A 14,466-nucleotide genomic window follows, 5' to 3' on the forward strand; every position below is an offset into this window, starting at 1 on the left:
CAGGCGTTAAAAAACGTCTCACATCAGGCTGTGCGCTGTTTCTTAAGGCTCGCCCCCTCCTGTGCATCAAAATGACGCTGGAGTATAAATAAGGCGCACAGGTCTTAAAGTCATTTTTTGGGTGGGAAAGCTTTCCTTACATTTCATTAACGCAAGGCAGTTTCACGCATCCAAAAAATGACGCACACAGAGGAATTTTGACGTCTGCGGGCTAGGGCGTCAACGTTTAAATATGGTGCATGGTTTGCGCTGACTGTGCGTCAAACTTTTTTGGAACACATTCGCCGCAAACAGAGTATAAATATGCCCCTCAGGGTCCTCTCTCAGAAACAAATATTTTTTCCCAAAAATTGCAGTATTTTGATTGACAGTGCAAACATAACAAAAACATTAAATGAATTAGTAGAAATCTTGTTCCACCCAACTAGACTCTTGGACCATTACTTTCTAGTTGTTAGCAATTAGGGTATTAATTGCGGACGGGTGAATACCCAATCCAAGTAATAAACACAACCCTTGTTGAGGGGAACCATTACATTAAAGTCACTAAATTAACCTGAGTTCAACCCCCTGCTAGCTATGGCACACAGCAGACAAGCTTAACTTAGAGACAATGTGTAAAGTATTTATGCTGAACTAAAACAGTAAAAAAGTTTAAATGATATTCATTAAAAATCCCAAAACAAATTGGAAAAATAGAGTGAAATTGTAGAAACAAAATGACAAAAATCTAATAAGTGGAACGAGAGATAAGAATTTTTAAAGTTTTAAGTAGAAATAGCTCCAAGAAGCACAAACTGCTAACAATAGTTAATGGTATCTGTAGAAGAGGATCCTGACCACGACGAAGGGTGGTTCGGATATGCTAACCAAGTTTGACCTGTTGAAATGTTTTATCTTCTGACTTTAGTCCTTTAAGTCCCAACCCACTCTAGGTTTAGACTGCTGAACATCCACCAGGACCTCAGGAAAGGGAATTAGAAACTAAAAGGGTGGCAGACAGAAGGCAACAGGAGAGTTTAGCCGATATACAGCTGCCAGCAGACAGTTTCAGGAAAATACCTCTTGTAGCTTGTTGTGTCCCTGTATTTTTAACAAGAGGTTAGCCTTATGACCCTTGGAGTCCACTTCTTTGTCGTGGGTACAAGAGGGAGAGCAAGTCCAGTCTTCTAAGCTCTTTTCAGGTTTCAGACATCAGGTTCCATGCTCTTCTGATCTTCCACAGGTCCAGAAGTGTCCTAAAGTGGGTGCCTGGAGATGCCACATTTATGCCTGGCAGGAGCTGGTGATTGGGTATAACCCCTGGCAATGCCGTAACCAATGGGGTAAAGGTTACCGGGGATAATCCTACCCAACTTGAGCATTTTCAAGATGGCTGAACTCTTTGGTCACAATAAACTTGTGCTCTGAGGGCAAGGGGTGTGAGTAGGGAGAGTACTACGGTAATCTTAGTGTCCTCTGACATCCAACACTAAAATCCAGTTTTAGGCAATCCCTGTACCGACAACAACCTCTGACACAGAAGTCTAGCAGAACAAATCTGAGTTTTCAGCAGCCAGACATTAGATACAGGAGAATTGTTTTGGCCTCCTTCCTGCACCCATTGAAGTGCACCACAAATGTTCTATGTAAACCCAGAAGACCTGTCAAAGAGGCTGTGCCATTGTATTGTCAAAAAGAGGCCTTGTCAGTCTATTCCAACTGGTTGATCCTCACCCTAAACATCCTCTGCTGTCTTCTCCTCTTTCTCTGCCTGCCAGCAAAATACTCATCCTCCTCCCTAAAACATACAGGAACACCATTCTGAAAAAGCCTGATGCATTTTGGGTGCCTTATTAAAGTTTGCACCTGGTTACCCCCAGATCCAGACTGATGATAAGTGCATTCCCTAAATGGCCATTTTGCGACTATTCACAATTAGGAAATCCTTTGTACATGCTGTTAGTATATTGCTTTTTGGAAATCCCTATTCGCAATTTCCTATAGCACTTTCCAAAATGTGATTTCTATTGAATAGAAATCGCATTTTACACAAATAGCCTTTCATACATTCAAAATGGCATTATGCATTTCCTCACGACCTGAAATTGCGAATCACATCCATAGGAAATGCAAAATGCCTTCCTACATATGCCCCCCACTTCCTTGGCTCTTCAGTATAGTTGTGACACGTCCATTTTCCTCTTCAAATATAATTCTCTTAACTCCTTGCACGTAGACTGCAACCAGAAGACTTCCAATTTGGTTCTTACCTGCTGTACATGATAAACTGGCTACGGATTTTCAGAAAGCCGCCATTGCTCCTGCGTGAGAATGCACAAATATATGTTTTGCGCGCTTTCAAGTAATCTTTGTTGACTGTATTAATTTATTAAGTTCGGTGGGAAATTGTGAATCCGTTTTCTTTTCTATGCAAAAGGTTCATTAGCGCGACCAACTCATTTATAATACTTGCACCCTCGGGTTGGCTTTACTTAAGTCTTTTTTTATATGCAGGGCTTACCACGTGACAGGAAGCAGTAGTGACGATGTGTTGTTGGGTTACAACATGAGCATGGAGAAAACGCACAAGAGCTTTGCATCAGCTTTCGGCATACAGAACTCATGATTTTAACAATATTTTTGGAACAAAACTGTGTATCTATGTAACTTTTTGTTTTTTACTACCTCTGTTGAGATATAGCTAAGAGTTAAATATCAAACCAATGTAAATCAGGTGGTTGCTGTAATGATTTTCCAAATTTGGATTTTTTTTAACTCTAGCAACTAGTGGTAATGTACACTTTAACAGGATGATAGACATTCCATACAACCTCTTGCTGCCGCTTATCAACGGCGTTCGTCCAGGATTCATTCAATTGTGAGTGTGTGTGTGTGCACGCGCCTGCCTCTCTGTGTGTTTAAACACTTGTGCGTGCGCCTTGCATGTACCTGTGCACGCCACTTTGTCATTGCAGTTTATAAAGGGGCAGACGGTACTTACTGTTCCATTGTGCAAATAACAGGGCAACAGTTCTCGCTGTGAAGGATTTCTCACAGGCCAGGCGTTTACTCAACGCATTCAAGATTAGCGCTAAAACAAACCCACACCGATGATTTTGTCAATGTGTGTTTATATGTTATTTAATACATTCTCTTGAAAGGAGGCCACGGGACTAGATGCACAATCCTGGGGACTCCGGGATTTTAGCCCACCCCCAAATTGGCAGTTCAGAGAATCAATGCCAGTGCTCCAGTGGTTTCCGCGGCAACAGTCTTGCCAGCTGAGTCTCCACCAATCAAGTGATGGATGAGAGAGCCTGAAAGTATCCCCGACGGGGATCAGTGTCCTAGATAAAGAGTCGCAGAGAGGCGGATTTTCTTCGCAGTCGATGCCTCTTTCTCTTGGGGGAGCGTATTGTTGGGAAGATGTCTCAGCCAACTGGCGCCTCCTATGAACACCGTCCCTGGTTGCACTGGCTCACTGCATTCTCTGTGCTGTCGCTGACTGTTGAGACAGGTACCAAAGCCTTTTTTTATCCTTCTGAAAGGTCTGTGGGTTGGGATAGGGTAATCACTAGTCGGGTGGTGTGTCACTGGGTAATGCGTTGTCTAAGAGTGTGAGATGCAGCCATCAATTCATGCCAATTGCGATCCTCAGCTAGCAAAGCAGCCTCGAGGTCGCCCAACCTCCTCACTGAGGTGGACCTGACATTCATCAATGCCATAACATCTCTTGTCCATCCTACTACAATAAGATGTGCGCGAGAATGTTCAAGTCAGGATATGAAGGAACAGCTATTCAGAGTGAACATGAGACCATTCAATCAGAGTGAGAGGTAGGAAGCCCAAAGACAAAAGTATTTTTTTAATATATTTGTATACATTTGTTGCTCACAAAGCAGACAGGCTCCGATGTTGAAGTAAATAATACCATTATCCCACGACAAACCTGTTGCAACACTGTTTTTGGTTTGTCTAGGTGCAGTGGAGGTCAAAATGGTTATACATGTACAGTGTGAATTGAGCATTTTGGTAGGTGCTTCCTGAAGAAGAATATTTTTAGTTAGTCTTTTGAATTGCAGATGGTCAACCTCTAGCTGCAGCCTCACTGAGAGAGAATCCGGGATCTTGGCAGGTCCTCTGGAAAATGATTATTAAGTGGTGTTTGCATTCAGACTCGTGATGCTTCCATGTGAAGTATGCTCTGACTATGCATACATCAATGGATGAGATCAGCTGAGCGTTCCAGGCTTAGACTGGGACAGCGCAACCTACTACAGTCAATTCACTGTTCAGAGCGGAGGTACAAACTCATGCCTGCACTTACAGTCCAATAGTGATAGCAGTGGCGTAACCCAGGCCCCTGCGGTGTGGGCATGCATCCGAGCTCCAGGGGGCCTCCTCGGCACAGTAGCAGGGCCTGAGAGCTCTTGAGTCCTAACTGAGTCCGGAGGGCACCCCCTTCTATGTACTTTGCGGGGCCCTCTCGGTTTTCATTACACCACTGAGTGAAAGGTGGTCTGGCCCACCTTTTCAAGCAGACACAAACATCGACTTAGTTTGAAAGCAGAGCATAGATCCCCTGCAGGTGGGTACAGCGAGGAACAGCACTCACCTGCAGCAGAATGCCTGAAGAGTCTCTGGGCCCCCTTTCATTCCCCACTTGAAATGCCCTCTCTTGTGCTGCCTAGGCACCACGCCTGTGTGGTGCACAATCAGTGTTGTCATTACACTTACATCTGTAATATGACATGGGTGCAACGGCAAAGGGTTCCTTCATTTACAGGGTCCGTACCCCCGTGCACCTTCTTGTGATCACAGTTTGTGCAATCTATATTACAGAAAGGCCGCTCTGTGTTACTAAATACAAATTGTCCCCTTAGGGTACTTTCTGTAGTGCAGCCATTGGTCTCCTGCTGCATGTTTCACTGATTTTAAGAATGAATATGCATTCTATGTACCTTCTGATCGGAGGTTTTTATGCAGATTCTGGTCAGCGTGAGAGCCTCTATCATAGCATAGAAGATACACATGGGGTGTATGACAGAATATTGTTGCTGAAAATATTGACTGACGCTAATATTATGTCCTAAATATTGTCTACAAAAATACCATCCCATTGTGTGTAGATCTTTTATTATTGACTCCAATAGGGTGATATTTTTGCAAATTATAATTTTGTCAGACGTTATCTAGTGGACGATATTCTGGTGCCATACATTTATCTTCGATGTTGAATAAAATATTGATCTAGAGATATTGGAATTTTAGCTTTGTTTTTGATGGGCTGCTTTAAGTCAAATTTGATGTCCAGAAGATATCTAAAGGACTTTAATTAAGGTTGTAAGTGTTGATTGAATTTGCTGCTTGTGCCTTATGTTGATTCGATGATGTCCTTCAAGTAGCTAAAACAGAAATTCTGTTTCCCTACGTTTTGAGAAGCAGGTAGGGTTTTTGACAACTAGCCTCGACTTCAGATAAAGTCAAGGACTCTTCGAGGTGTGGGTGATATTCAACAGCACATTGGGGTATTATGATGTCAGGCTACGCTGCCAGTCTTTGCTCCAAAAACCTCAGTGGTGTAACTAAACTTAAGCCTCCCCCGCAAAGTACCTGGTTAGGGGCCCCTCCCCTCTGGACTTAGTCAGGGGCCTGCCACCCATGCACAGTGTACTGTGCTGAGAGGGCCCCTGAGGTTCGTGGGTGACCCTGCACCGCAGGGGTTGCAGGGGCCTTTGGTGCGCCACTGAAGGAACTCTAGGCGTAATTTACAGAGCATGAGGGGAGAATGAATCTATGGCATGCCAATATGGCAACCAGAGGAAGTGGAAAGGACTTCTTGATTTTTACTAACTGGGAGAAGCGAGGTAGCAAAAAGAGAAGCAACTGTGTCTCTCCCCTTGTTGAAAATCAGATCTTTAGGGCAATAAGAGCAACCTCGCAGATAGTTGTTCCTAATGCCGCCTACTAGTCTAGCAGCCCTAGCAGAAGCCTTACGACCGTCCATCAGTAAAATGCAATATGAGCATTTATGTGCACTGTCCTGTGCCGGATTCCGATTTCCTTCAAGAGGTTGTTGTCAGGGACATGCTCGTTAGAGTCAAATGTCTTTGTCATTAAACTCCGGATTGTGTTGGAACAGTTGTAACTTAGGTTGGGCGGGCCAAGTAGGACGTTTAGGGAGATGAGCTACTTAGCCTACACTGAACCTGCATGAGAGGTCTCCTTGGGAAATAGATGAATGGATCACCTTAATGTAAACTGTTTTCTTCAAGCGAAGCCCACAAAACAAAGAGCACAGTAGTATGGTGTGTTTCAGTCAAAAGAGTACTACAATGGCATTCATCATTTAAAATGTCTGAGCCAAACTTACAATTCAAAGACTTCACTTTGTTGTATAAATCCACTACTGATTTAATGGCATGTAAACTTCTAAGACTATAGAGAAAGCCTTAAGGCACAGGGTGGTAAAATTCAAGCAGCAGATTTTAATATTTTCTCCCTTTGCTCCCAAGATAATATTACCTATCTGGACACAACGAAAGTCAAAGGAATCAATTCAGATTGTTTTCAGTCAGAATGGCCAAACTAAGGGGCAGATTTGTGAAAAGTGGTGCTGTACCTAGTGCAGCAACACTTTTATTCCACCCCTTAGCGCCCCCTGTGCTACCATGTATGCGCCGTATTTAATATAAGGTGCACCATGGCAGTAATTAGGGAACTAGCATCAGAATTTTTTTGATGCTAGTTCGGTGCTTTGCAGGATTAGCGTAAAAACAAAATTCTGACGCTAATCCTGCAAAGCACGCAGAGGCCCATTGACACCAATGGGAGCATCCTTTTATCACCTGCTCTGAGCAGACATTAAAAGTGCCAAAAACAATGACAAAAAGAAATCTCTTAGTATTCTTTGCGCCATATTTTTGCACCCCTAACAGGGGAACACCCACTTTGCATACATTATTCCTAGCGTAAGCATAATGTAGCACAAAGGGTTACAAAGTGGCGCAATGCATGCATTGCTCCACTATGCAAATTTGGCGTGGCAATTTTGGCCTTGTTGGGCCACATTAGCTTAAATAAAATGACGCTAATGTGGCGCAAGGAGGTGCTGAGGGCTCTTAAGTATGCCCCTAGATATTTCTAATTCCCTTTCAAAACAAAGGAAGAAAAGCCATGATTTATTCCTCCAATACTTGCAAGGAGGATAAAACAAGAGATTCTACAATTGCATCGCAAAATTCACTCCATAGGGCTGTGGGTTTGTTCCTGTTAAACAGGTGTGGTAATACTGCCTGGGTAATAATCAGTACCATTGCTGCTAAGACCGAGGGCCTAGGCCAAGTGGTAGACACATAACAATTATCACAACCACCAATGAAACAAACTAGGCTTTATTTAATATTTTGTGTTAGATTGTGTGGCTGATGCAGTTGTTTACAAGGGTTGCAGGTGTTGGATGCATGCAGCAGAGGGCTGGCCTCATGAAGGCGACAGATATCTGTAAGTCATTACCGGTGAGAGTAGAGACTCGAGCCATACAGTGGTAATGCAGCGTTCTTTTGTTGTAAACCATTTCAGGCCCTCCGTGTCGTGGACATGGCTGATGGCAGAGTATGTAGCCTAACAGTCGACAATCCCTGCCCCAGCCCTATCAGCCATTCAGCTGCACCGGACTTTTAGAAAATGTAATATTATCCCCGTAATCCACTTTGCTTCCTTGAATGGTAGCCCAACCAATACACGTTGCCTGCAGCTGTGAAATTCGATTAAAAGACATTGCTCTGCTCTATAAATATGACAGTATCCCTCCATTAAAATACCTGTTTATTTACTTTAGGGAGTCAGCCTTAATTTTCGGGAGGTCTCCGAGCTCCTGACATTCAGTGAAGCAATTCCCTCACTTGCCTTTCTTTCTTTCCCTTGAGTCTTCAGAGAGGACTCTGTCTGTCCCCTGCTTGTGCTCTGCCAGGCGGGGGTGTAAAGCTGAGGTAGAGCCCCTCTGAAGCGTGACAGAGGGGGTAGGGGTCTTTCAGGCTGGCTGCCTGCCCGGGGACGCTTCTATTGAGCTGGTTGAAAGCTTTAATTGCATCAGCCTGCTGGAATGGGGCTCGTTTGTGTGCAGCCATTTACCCCATAGTAATGAGGCATTGGTTGAGTGGGCGGCCCGCTCAATGGCTGGCATTAGCAGGCAGTCGCCAAGGTGGCCTGGCGGCCTCAACTGAGAACACAGAGTGGGTGCAGAGTCTGCCATGTTCCTGTTTTGGGCTAAAAAATAAATTGAAAATATCCGATGCCCTCAACCACCATTTACCAGTCACACAATTGCAAAACGGATTTAAGAGCCGCTAAACCACTCCCTTCGAATTTTGCTGTCTCACTCTTCACCTCGAGCCGCTAGAGCTGGAGGGCATTTGAATACCGCAGTGCGCTGTTCTACATCTAGCTCAACAGGTCAATAATCCTGCAGCAGAGTTCTGTTCGCTGACAAAAAGAATACTAGAAGAGACAATTCTGAAAAGCTTCTCTCGTGGACAACACTGAGGGAACCTTACAAGTGTGATGGAGGGGATTACTCCGTCACAAAAGTGACAAACATCCCATCCGCCATGTTACAAGTTCCATAGGATATAATGGAACTTGTAGTACGGCGGGCGGGATATCCATCACTTTGTGACAGAGTAATCCCCTCCGCCAAACTCGTAATGAGGCACAGAGTATACTCAGCACTTGGGTGTCTGGTGGAGTGTAGCGCTATGTGATTGAATGAATGACTTAGGGCCCCATTATGAGTTTGGCGGACAGGAAACTCTGTCCGCCAAACTCCCTGACATTGTGGGCGCCACCTACGCGGTGACCTCCCTGCCAGAGCTATTATGGGTTTCCTGCTAGGTCGGCGGGCAGAAACCTAAGTTTCCACCCGCTGGCCTAGCAGGAAACAGGCTGCAGCATTGTCTCTGGCTCGTAATCGAGCCATCTGCTATGCTGTCATCTGCAGGGTGCACCAGCAACCTTACAATGCAGAGCATTGTGATGGTGTTGGCCAGGGGAGCCCTCTGACCCTGTTCTCTGCTAGCCTTTTCATGGAGGTGAAACTGCTGGTGGAGAACGAGGTCGTAATCCCCAGGGTGTCGCTGCTTGCAACGCTGCCCTGGCGGATTAGGATCTCTGCCACTGCCAGACCGCCGGGATGCAAGATCCTGGCAGAGTTGGCGGTTCCCTGGCTGTCCGACCACCCGGGTTGTAATGTGGCAGTCAGACTGCCGCATTGGTGGCAGTCCAGATCGCCACCGGGAGTGTGGCAGTCTATAGAATGCCACATTCATGATAAGGCCCTTACTGATTGTAGCTGGAGAGCAAGGGCTTCCATGGACCTGTTCTTAAGGAAATTTAATGATGAATCAGTTTCTAATTGTTATCTGTTTTTTGGTTTTCAAATGGCAGCATAGACATGCCCAACAAAATGAATCACATGTTTAAAACAGTTTGTGTTGCATTGGCTTTAATGTGTGTAATGAAGACTGCTCTTCAGAAGTACGTATAAGTAAGTTTATGGAAAGGCAAACAACAAGCAACTTATTGCATCCTCACCACAAAGCTTGTCTGACAAGAAAATTCACCAGACCAGTCCCAACCACCAACCATGGAATCCTAACACACCCAATGTTTCAGAAGGAGAAGAAGAGGTTAGATTCTAGAAAGAGAAGGATGCCCGAAAGAAGGAGGAAAAGGGTGGGAACAGGAAAATACGGATGAGATAGAGGACCAAAGAAAGGGTTGGAGAAATGGACAAAAGGCAATAAAGCAATATGTTTGGCAGTTTGTGGTACATATAGGGGGTCATCTTGAGTTTGGCGGACGGAAAACGCTGTCCGTCAAACTCCTATGGTCAGATTGCCGCCAGTGCGGCCGCCTTCCCGTGGACCCATTACGAGTTCCTTGCTGGGTCAGCGGGCGGAAAGCCCAGCTTTGAACAGCCTACAACATTGACGCCGGCTCATTATTGAGCCGGCGGCAATGTTGCGGTGCATAGGGTGCACCAGCACCTGTTGCGCAGTTCCATTGTCTGCAATGCAGACAGTGAATTGCGCGACGGGGCTGGCCATGGGGGCCCCTGACCTGCCCGTGCCAAGTGCATGGGCAGTGCAGGGGCCCCCTGGGGCCCCCTGCAAACCATCTCTGCCAGCCTTTACATGGCGGTGCTGCCACCATGTAAAAGCTGGAGGAGACTGAGGTTGTAATCCCCAGGGAGGCGCTGCATGCAGCGCTGCCCTGGCGGATTAGGACCACCAGCACTGCCAGCCCCTCCTGTGGAAGGAAACTGGCAGTGCTGGTGATCAGACCATGGTGCAACCGCTACGGTCAGACCACCACCGCGACCCTGGTGGTCTGAAGACTGCCATTGTCGTAAATGAACCCATAGTGTTGTCTTTTCAGATAAAGTACTCTAGAAACAAATAACTCTTCAGAGACAGCTATTTACCTTTATAGCACCAAACATCGTTGCCGTCAGAAGGATTCATTGACAGGGGCACGGAGGCAAATGGACAGACCTGCAAAATAATGCCAGTCCTGCAAAATAACGCCAGAGTGGGATTTTGGACATGTAAAAAATATTCTCACTTCACTTTCAGTTGAATACTATGTCTTTCAAAACATTTCTGTGAACGTGTACATGGGATTCTAAGTACTTAGAATTCAAATTGTTTGCTGCGTTAAGAACTATTCCCTGCAATGTCAAAATAATATCCCTATTCTTGATAAATAATTATCATGTACAAAAATGCATTTTTTGCAATTCATAAATATTCCATGAACTTATAATGCACACTTTTATTCAGTGCAATGTTTTAAAGTGATCTGAGCAATTCATGTAGACTTATTTGTACTTTAATGAATGCAGCATACCCGTGACAAAATATTGTGCACTTAAATAATTTAGTTCACTTTAAATAGAATTTTGAGCACTTACTAAAATTTTTCTGCACACCTTATTTAAATCTCTAACTCTACGTCTCTGTCTACAAATCTGTCTCAATATAAAGACCTTAGGACATTTATTCAGCTCTAGGCGTAGACAGGGAAAGCAGCCGCAACAACGACGCGGGAACAACGAGGTTTGTTGTCCATGAAAGCAGAACAATGCTTTTGTGAACAACGACCTTCTTTTCCTCTGCCTTAACCATGCATGTAAGGAACAACGAACATGCGTGGTTAAAGCAGAGGAAAAGAGACTCTGGATCGGAGAGGACACGGTCAGGTAAGTGGGCTAGGGTGGGGTTGGGTGGTAGTTTTAGGATTTAGGGGCAGGTGGGAGGTCGTTGTTAAGGCAATCGTTGTTAAGGCATTAGTGGTAACAACGCGGTCGTTGTTCCGACTGCATTGTTCAGGCATGCGTGGTTCCAGCATGCATTGTTCGAACATATATTCGTAGAAAGAGAAGTAGAGATAAATACGTATTTATATATTAGCAGTTTGAAATAGGCCAACTAAACTTGAAAGGTGTCAGAGCGCTCTACATTGGATCAAGTTGTGTAATCATTTGTTAACATACTTAAACGCTGGAACATGTTTGCATTCATCCAGAAGAGGGAGGCATATTGGTTAATGCAAAACAACCCTCAACAATTCAAGTACACTTCACAGTAGAGTAACACCACTCTACTGTGTCCATTGGGAAGAGAGCCTTGAGGGTTAAATAGAATAGGGTAATGTTGAGAAGCATGGAATACTGATAAGGTGGTTAGCAATGTACCTTTTATTCAGAATAGTATCTCAATTTCATCTGACCATTCATCTAGGAGAAAGGCTGTGACAATGAAGTGTGTTTTTGAACCTCCACTCACAATGGACACTAAGCAGTGCATATATCCCATCAGTCCTTTTAAAAACCTTATTCCCAACTATCGAGGTAATCCGATGCGTTGGTTTTATGATTAGAAATATGGTTAAACGATGGTCTTCTAGGGTAGACCTTGGATAAGTCGTTTGAAATGATTGAATCATGAATAACAGGACAGACTGGGAAACATGCAGACACCATCAACATGGATCTCAAATCCGTTTGTGCATTAGATTCTGTTCGTGCATGGTTTGGGTCAAGTCCTTGCAGTCAATGGCAGACCCCAGTGCATTCTCATTCTCTCCTTGACCTGATGTGTGCTCACATGAGCAAGCTTCACTGCTGTTTTCAACAAGACAGTCACAAGAAGGTAATGAACAAGGGAGCAGAACGCTAGAGTCCTTTCGATCCAATACAATATAGTTAATCAAAATGACCTCATTCTCAGCTGCCTACATATGTCGGCCAGTGCCAGACTTGTGCCCCAGGTGCCAAGCTGATGACATTGAATCACACATATGTTCTGGTCCTGTCCCAGTATTCAACCTTTTTCGCAGGGAGTCCTAAATGATACAACTCATCTTATGCGAGTGAAACTTCACCACAGTACCAAGACCTGTTGACTGGGATTTATGAAAATACCCCAAATGACTAGATTAATATGAAAACTGGCAAACCTCACTCTTATAATGGCTAAACGACAAATAGCGATGAAGTGAAAATCTGATTAAGCACCAAAAACATGGACATGGAAGGCGGGCCTAGTCATTTAAATGCAGTGACAGTCTCTCTTACCATTAACATCGACATGTAGTAGAGAATGGACAACAGTAGGACTTCTTGAAATGATGTATAGCGATTGATAAGCCCTAGGGAGGCAACACAACACGGGAAGGATGGAGGGAGATCTCACAGATGGAGTACATTAGTACATTACAGAGAAGGGCGGTGGGAGGCTGCAAAGGTGGGAGTGTATAGCAAGGTGAAGGTATGTCCCTGCCCACAGAGCTAGAATGGTGGGCAAGTAGGGGTGGGGGGGGGGATTTTGGAGTCCCTGTTCTGGTTGAGTGAACGGTGCGTCAGACATTGTGTATCCCATTTTGGAGATTTGACTGCCTCCCAGATAGAACAGAGATGACAGTGCAGTGCATTTAGATGTGGAAGTACTTATGTTGAAGCAATATTGCATTTGCTTTCATGTAACCTAAAGCTAACAACGGATACTGAGCACTACTTTCTATGTTAATGCCTTTGACCACATTCTTTTTATTATGAAAAAACGTGATAAAAATATATTTTTTTAGAAAACAAATTGACAGTTAAGCCGGTATTCAGAACCCCAACTTTAGCAGACTGGCCGACTTACACCACCCTTAGCACCCTAGCTACAGCATCCATATTCTGCTGAGGTTTTAGTCCCCACCCCCTTAAGAGAGCCCCATCACTCTACCTCAAACCATCGCCTAGCCATTACTCACCAGGTGCTGGCACTCACAGCTTATGCAAGGAAACATGGTAGTGATTCACAGAAAACCGAATTCTAGGAAAAATAAACCCATACATAAATACAAATGCAACTTTACCACAAAGGGGATTTGTAATGTAACCATGAGACGGACATAAACCCCTGTTAGCAGAGAAGGCCAACATCTGGCCTCCGGGTCCCAGGTGGACATTATTTCTGGACAAACACAAAGATATTATAACAGAGTGGTTCATTATTTACAAATTCAGAGTAGCTGAGTATGCTGTGCCATACAGAAATTCTGGCCATCTATTCTATAAATGATCAAATGGTACTCTGAAAACCAAACAAGAAATTATCTTGATATGTCTGTTCAAATTCATGTAAATAAAACAGACTTGAAGTATCTTGTCATTCACGCTACATCTGCTGCACCCATACTGCTGTGCAAACAGTTACATCTCAAGTTATCTGGTTCCCATAGGAAAAGTCAATCTTTTGCAACTGCTCTCTTTTTTTGGCAACCGGTTACAGGTTGGGGGCACCAGCAGTCATTTTTGTAGTGTAAGTTTATTTTTCATCAACAGACTGAAACGGTGCTAGGGGGAGATGGGGAATAAATCGAGAAAGTAGAAGAAAAAGTTAGGAAAACAGGATAAAAGAATGAAACAAGGATGAAAGGGAACCTGTAAGAGAGAGATAAAGAGAGGAAAAGTGAAGAATGGTGGCCAAAAGAGACACACAAATCCAATTGAAGGCTGTCAGTATGTCTTTGGAAGAGCAAGGGTGTAGATAATTTTGAATATTGGATACTTTTCAACTTTGGGACAGTTACAGCAATGGCTTATACCTATTTTTTAATAAATAAAATTGTAATTACTAATATTTTCGTATTTTAAAAGTTGTAAGACATGTTAGTTAAAAATGGATACCATGCTAGGATTTTATGTAAGGCATTCTAGGTATAGTCTGGTGAGACGATTCGGTATAAGCAGAGCTATATCTTTATGAGGCAAATGATTCAAAGTAGTTGATATTCACCTAACAACACAAAGAAGTCAATATAAAAGGGCCGACTCCATGCAAACCAGCTTAAATCACACAACAGTTTCAAATAAACATTTCCTGTCAGCGCCTTAATGTGCAAAAATTGGCAATAAGAACTGCTGTCTTGTGT

At 44.0% G+C, this 14,466-nt stretch overlaps 1 protein-coding gene across 1 annotated transcript in view; it reads left to right on the forward strand.

The window, feature by feature from the left end:
• The first annotated feature begins 3,341 nt into the window (after positions 1-3,341).
• BTBD17 (BTB domain containing 17) overlaps positions 3,342-14,466 on the forward strand; it is a 50,592-nt gene continuing 39,467 nt past the window's right edge. The window contains exon 1 of the mRNA XM_069199792.1: positions 3,342-3,499. Within this exon, the coding sequence (XP_069055893.1) occupies positions 3,409-3,499 (91 nt within the window). The 5' untranslated portion in view covers positions 3,342-3,408. The remainder of the gene's footprint in view (positions 3,500-14,466) is intronic.

The sequence above is a fragment of the Pleurodeles waltl genome, chromosome 7 (assembly GCF_031143425.1).
Source record: "Pleurodeles waltl isolate 20211129_DDA chromosome 7, aPleWal1.hap1.20221129, whole genome shotgun sequence".
Lineage (NCBI taxonomy): Eukaryota > Metazoa > Chordata > Amphibia > Caudata > Salamandridae > Pleurodeles > Pleurodeles waltl.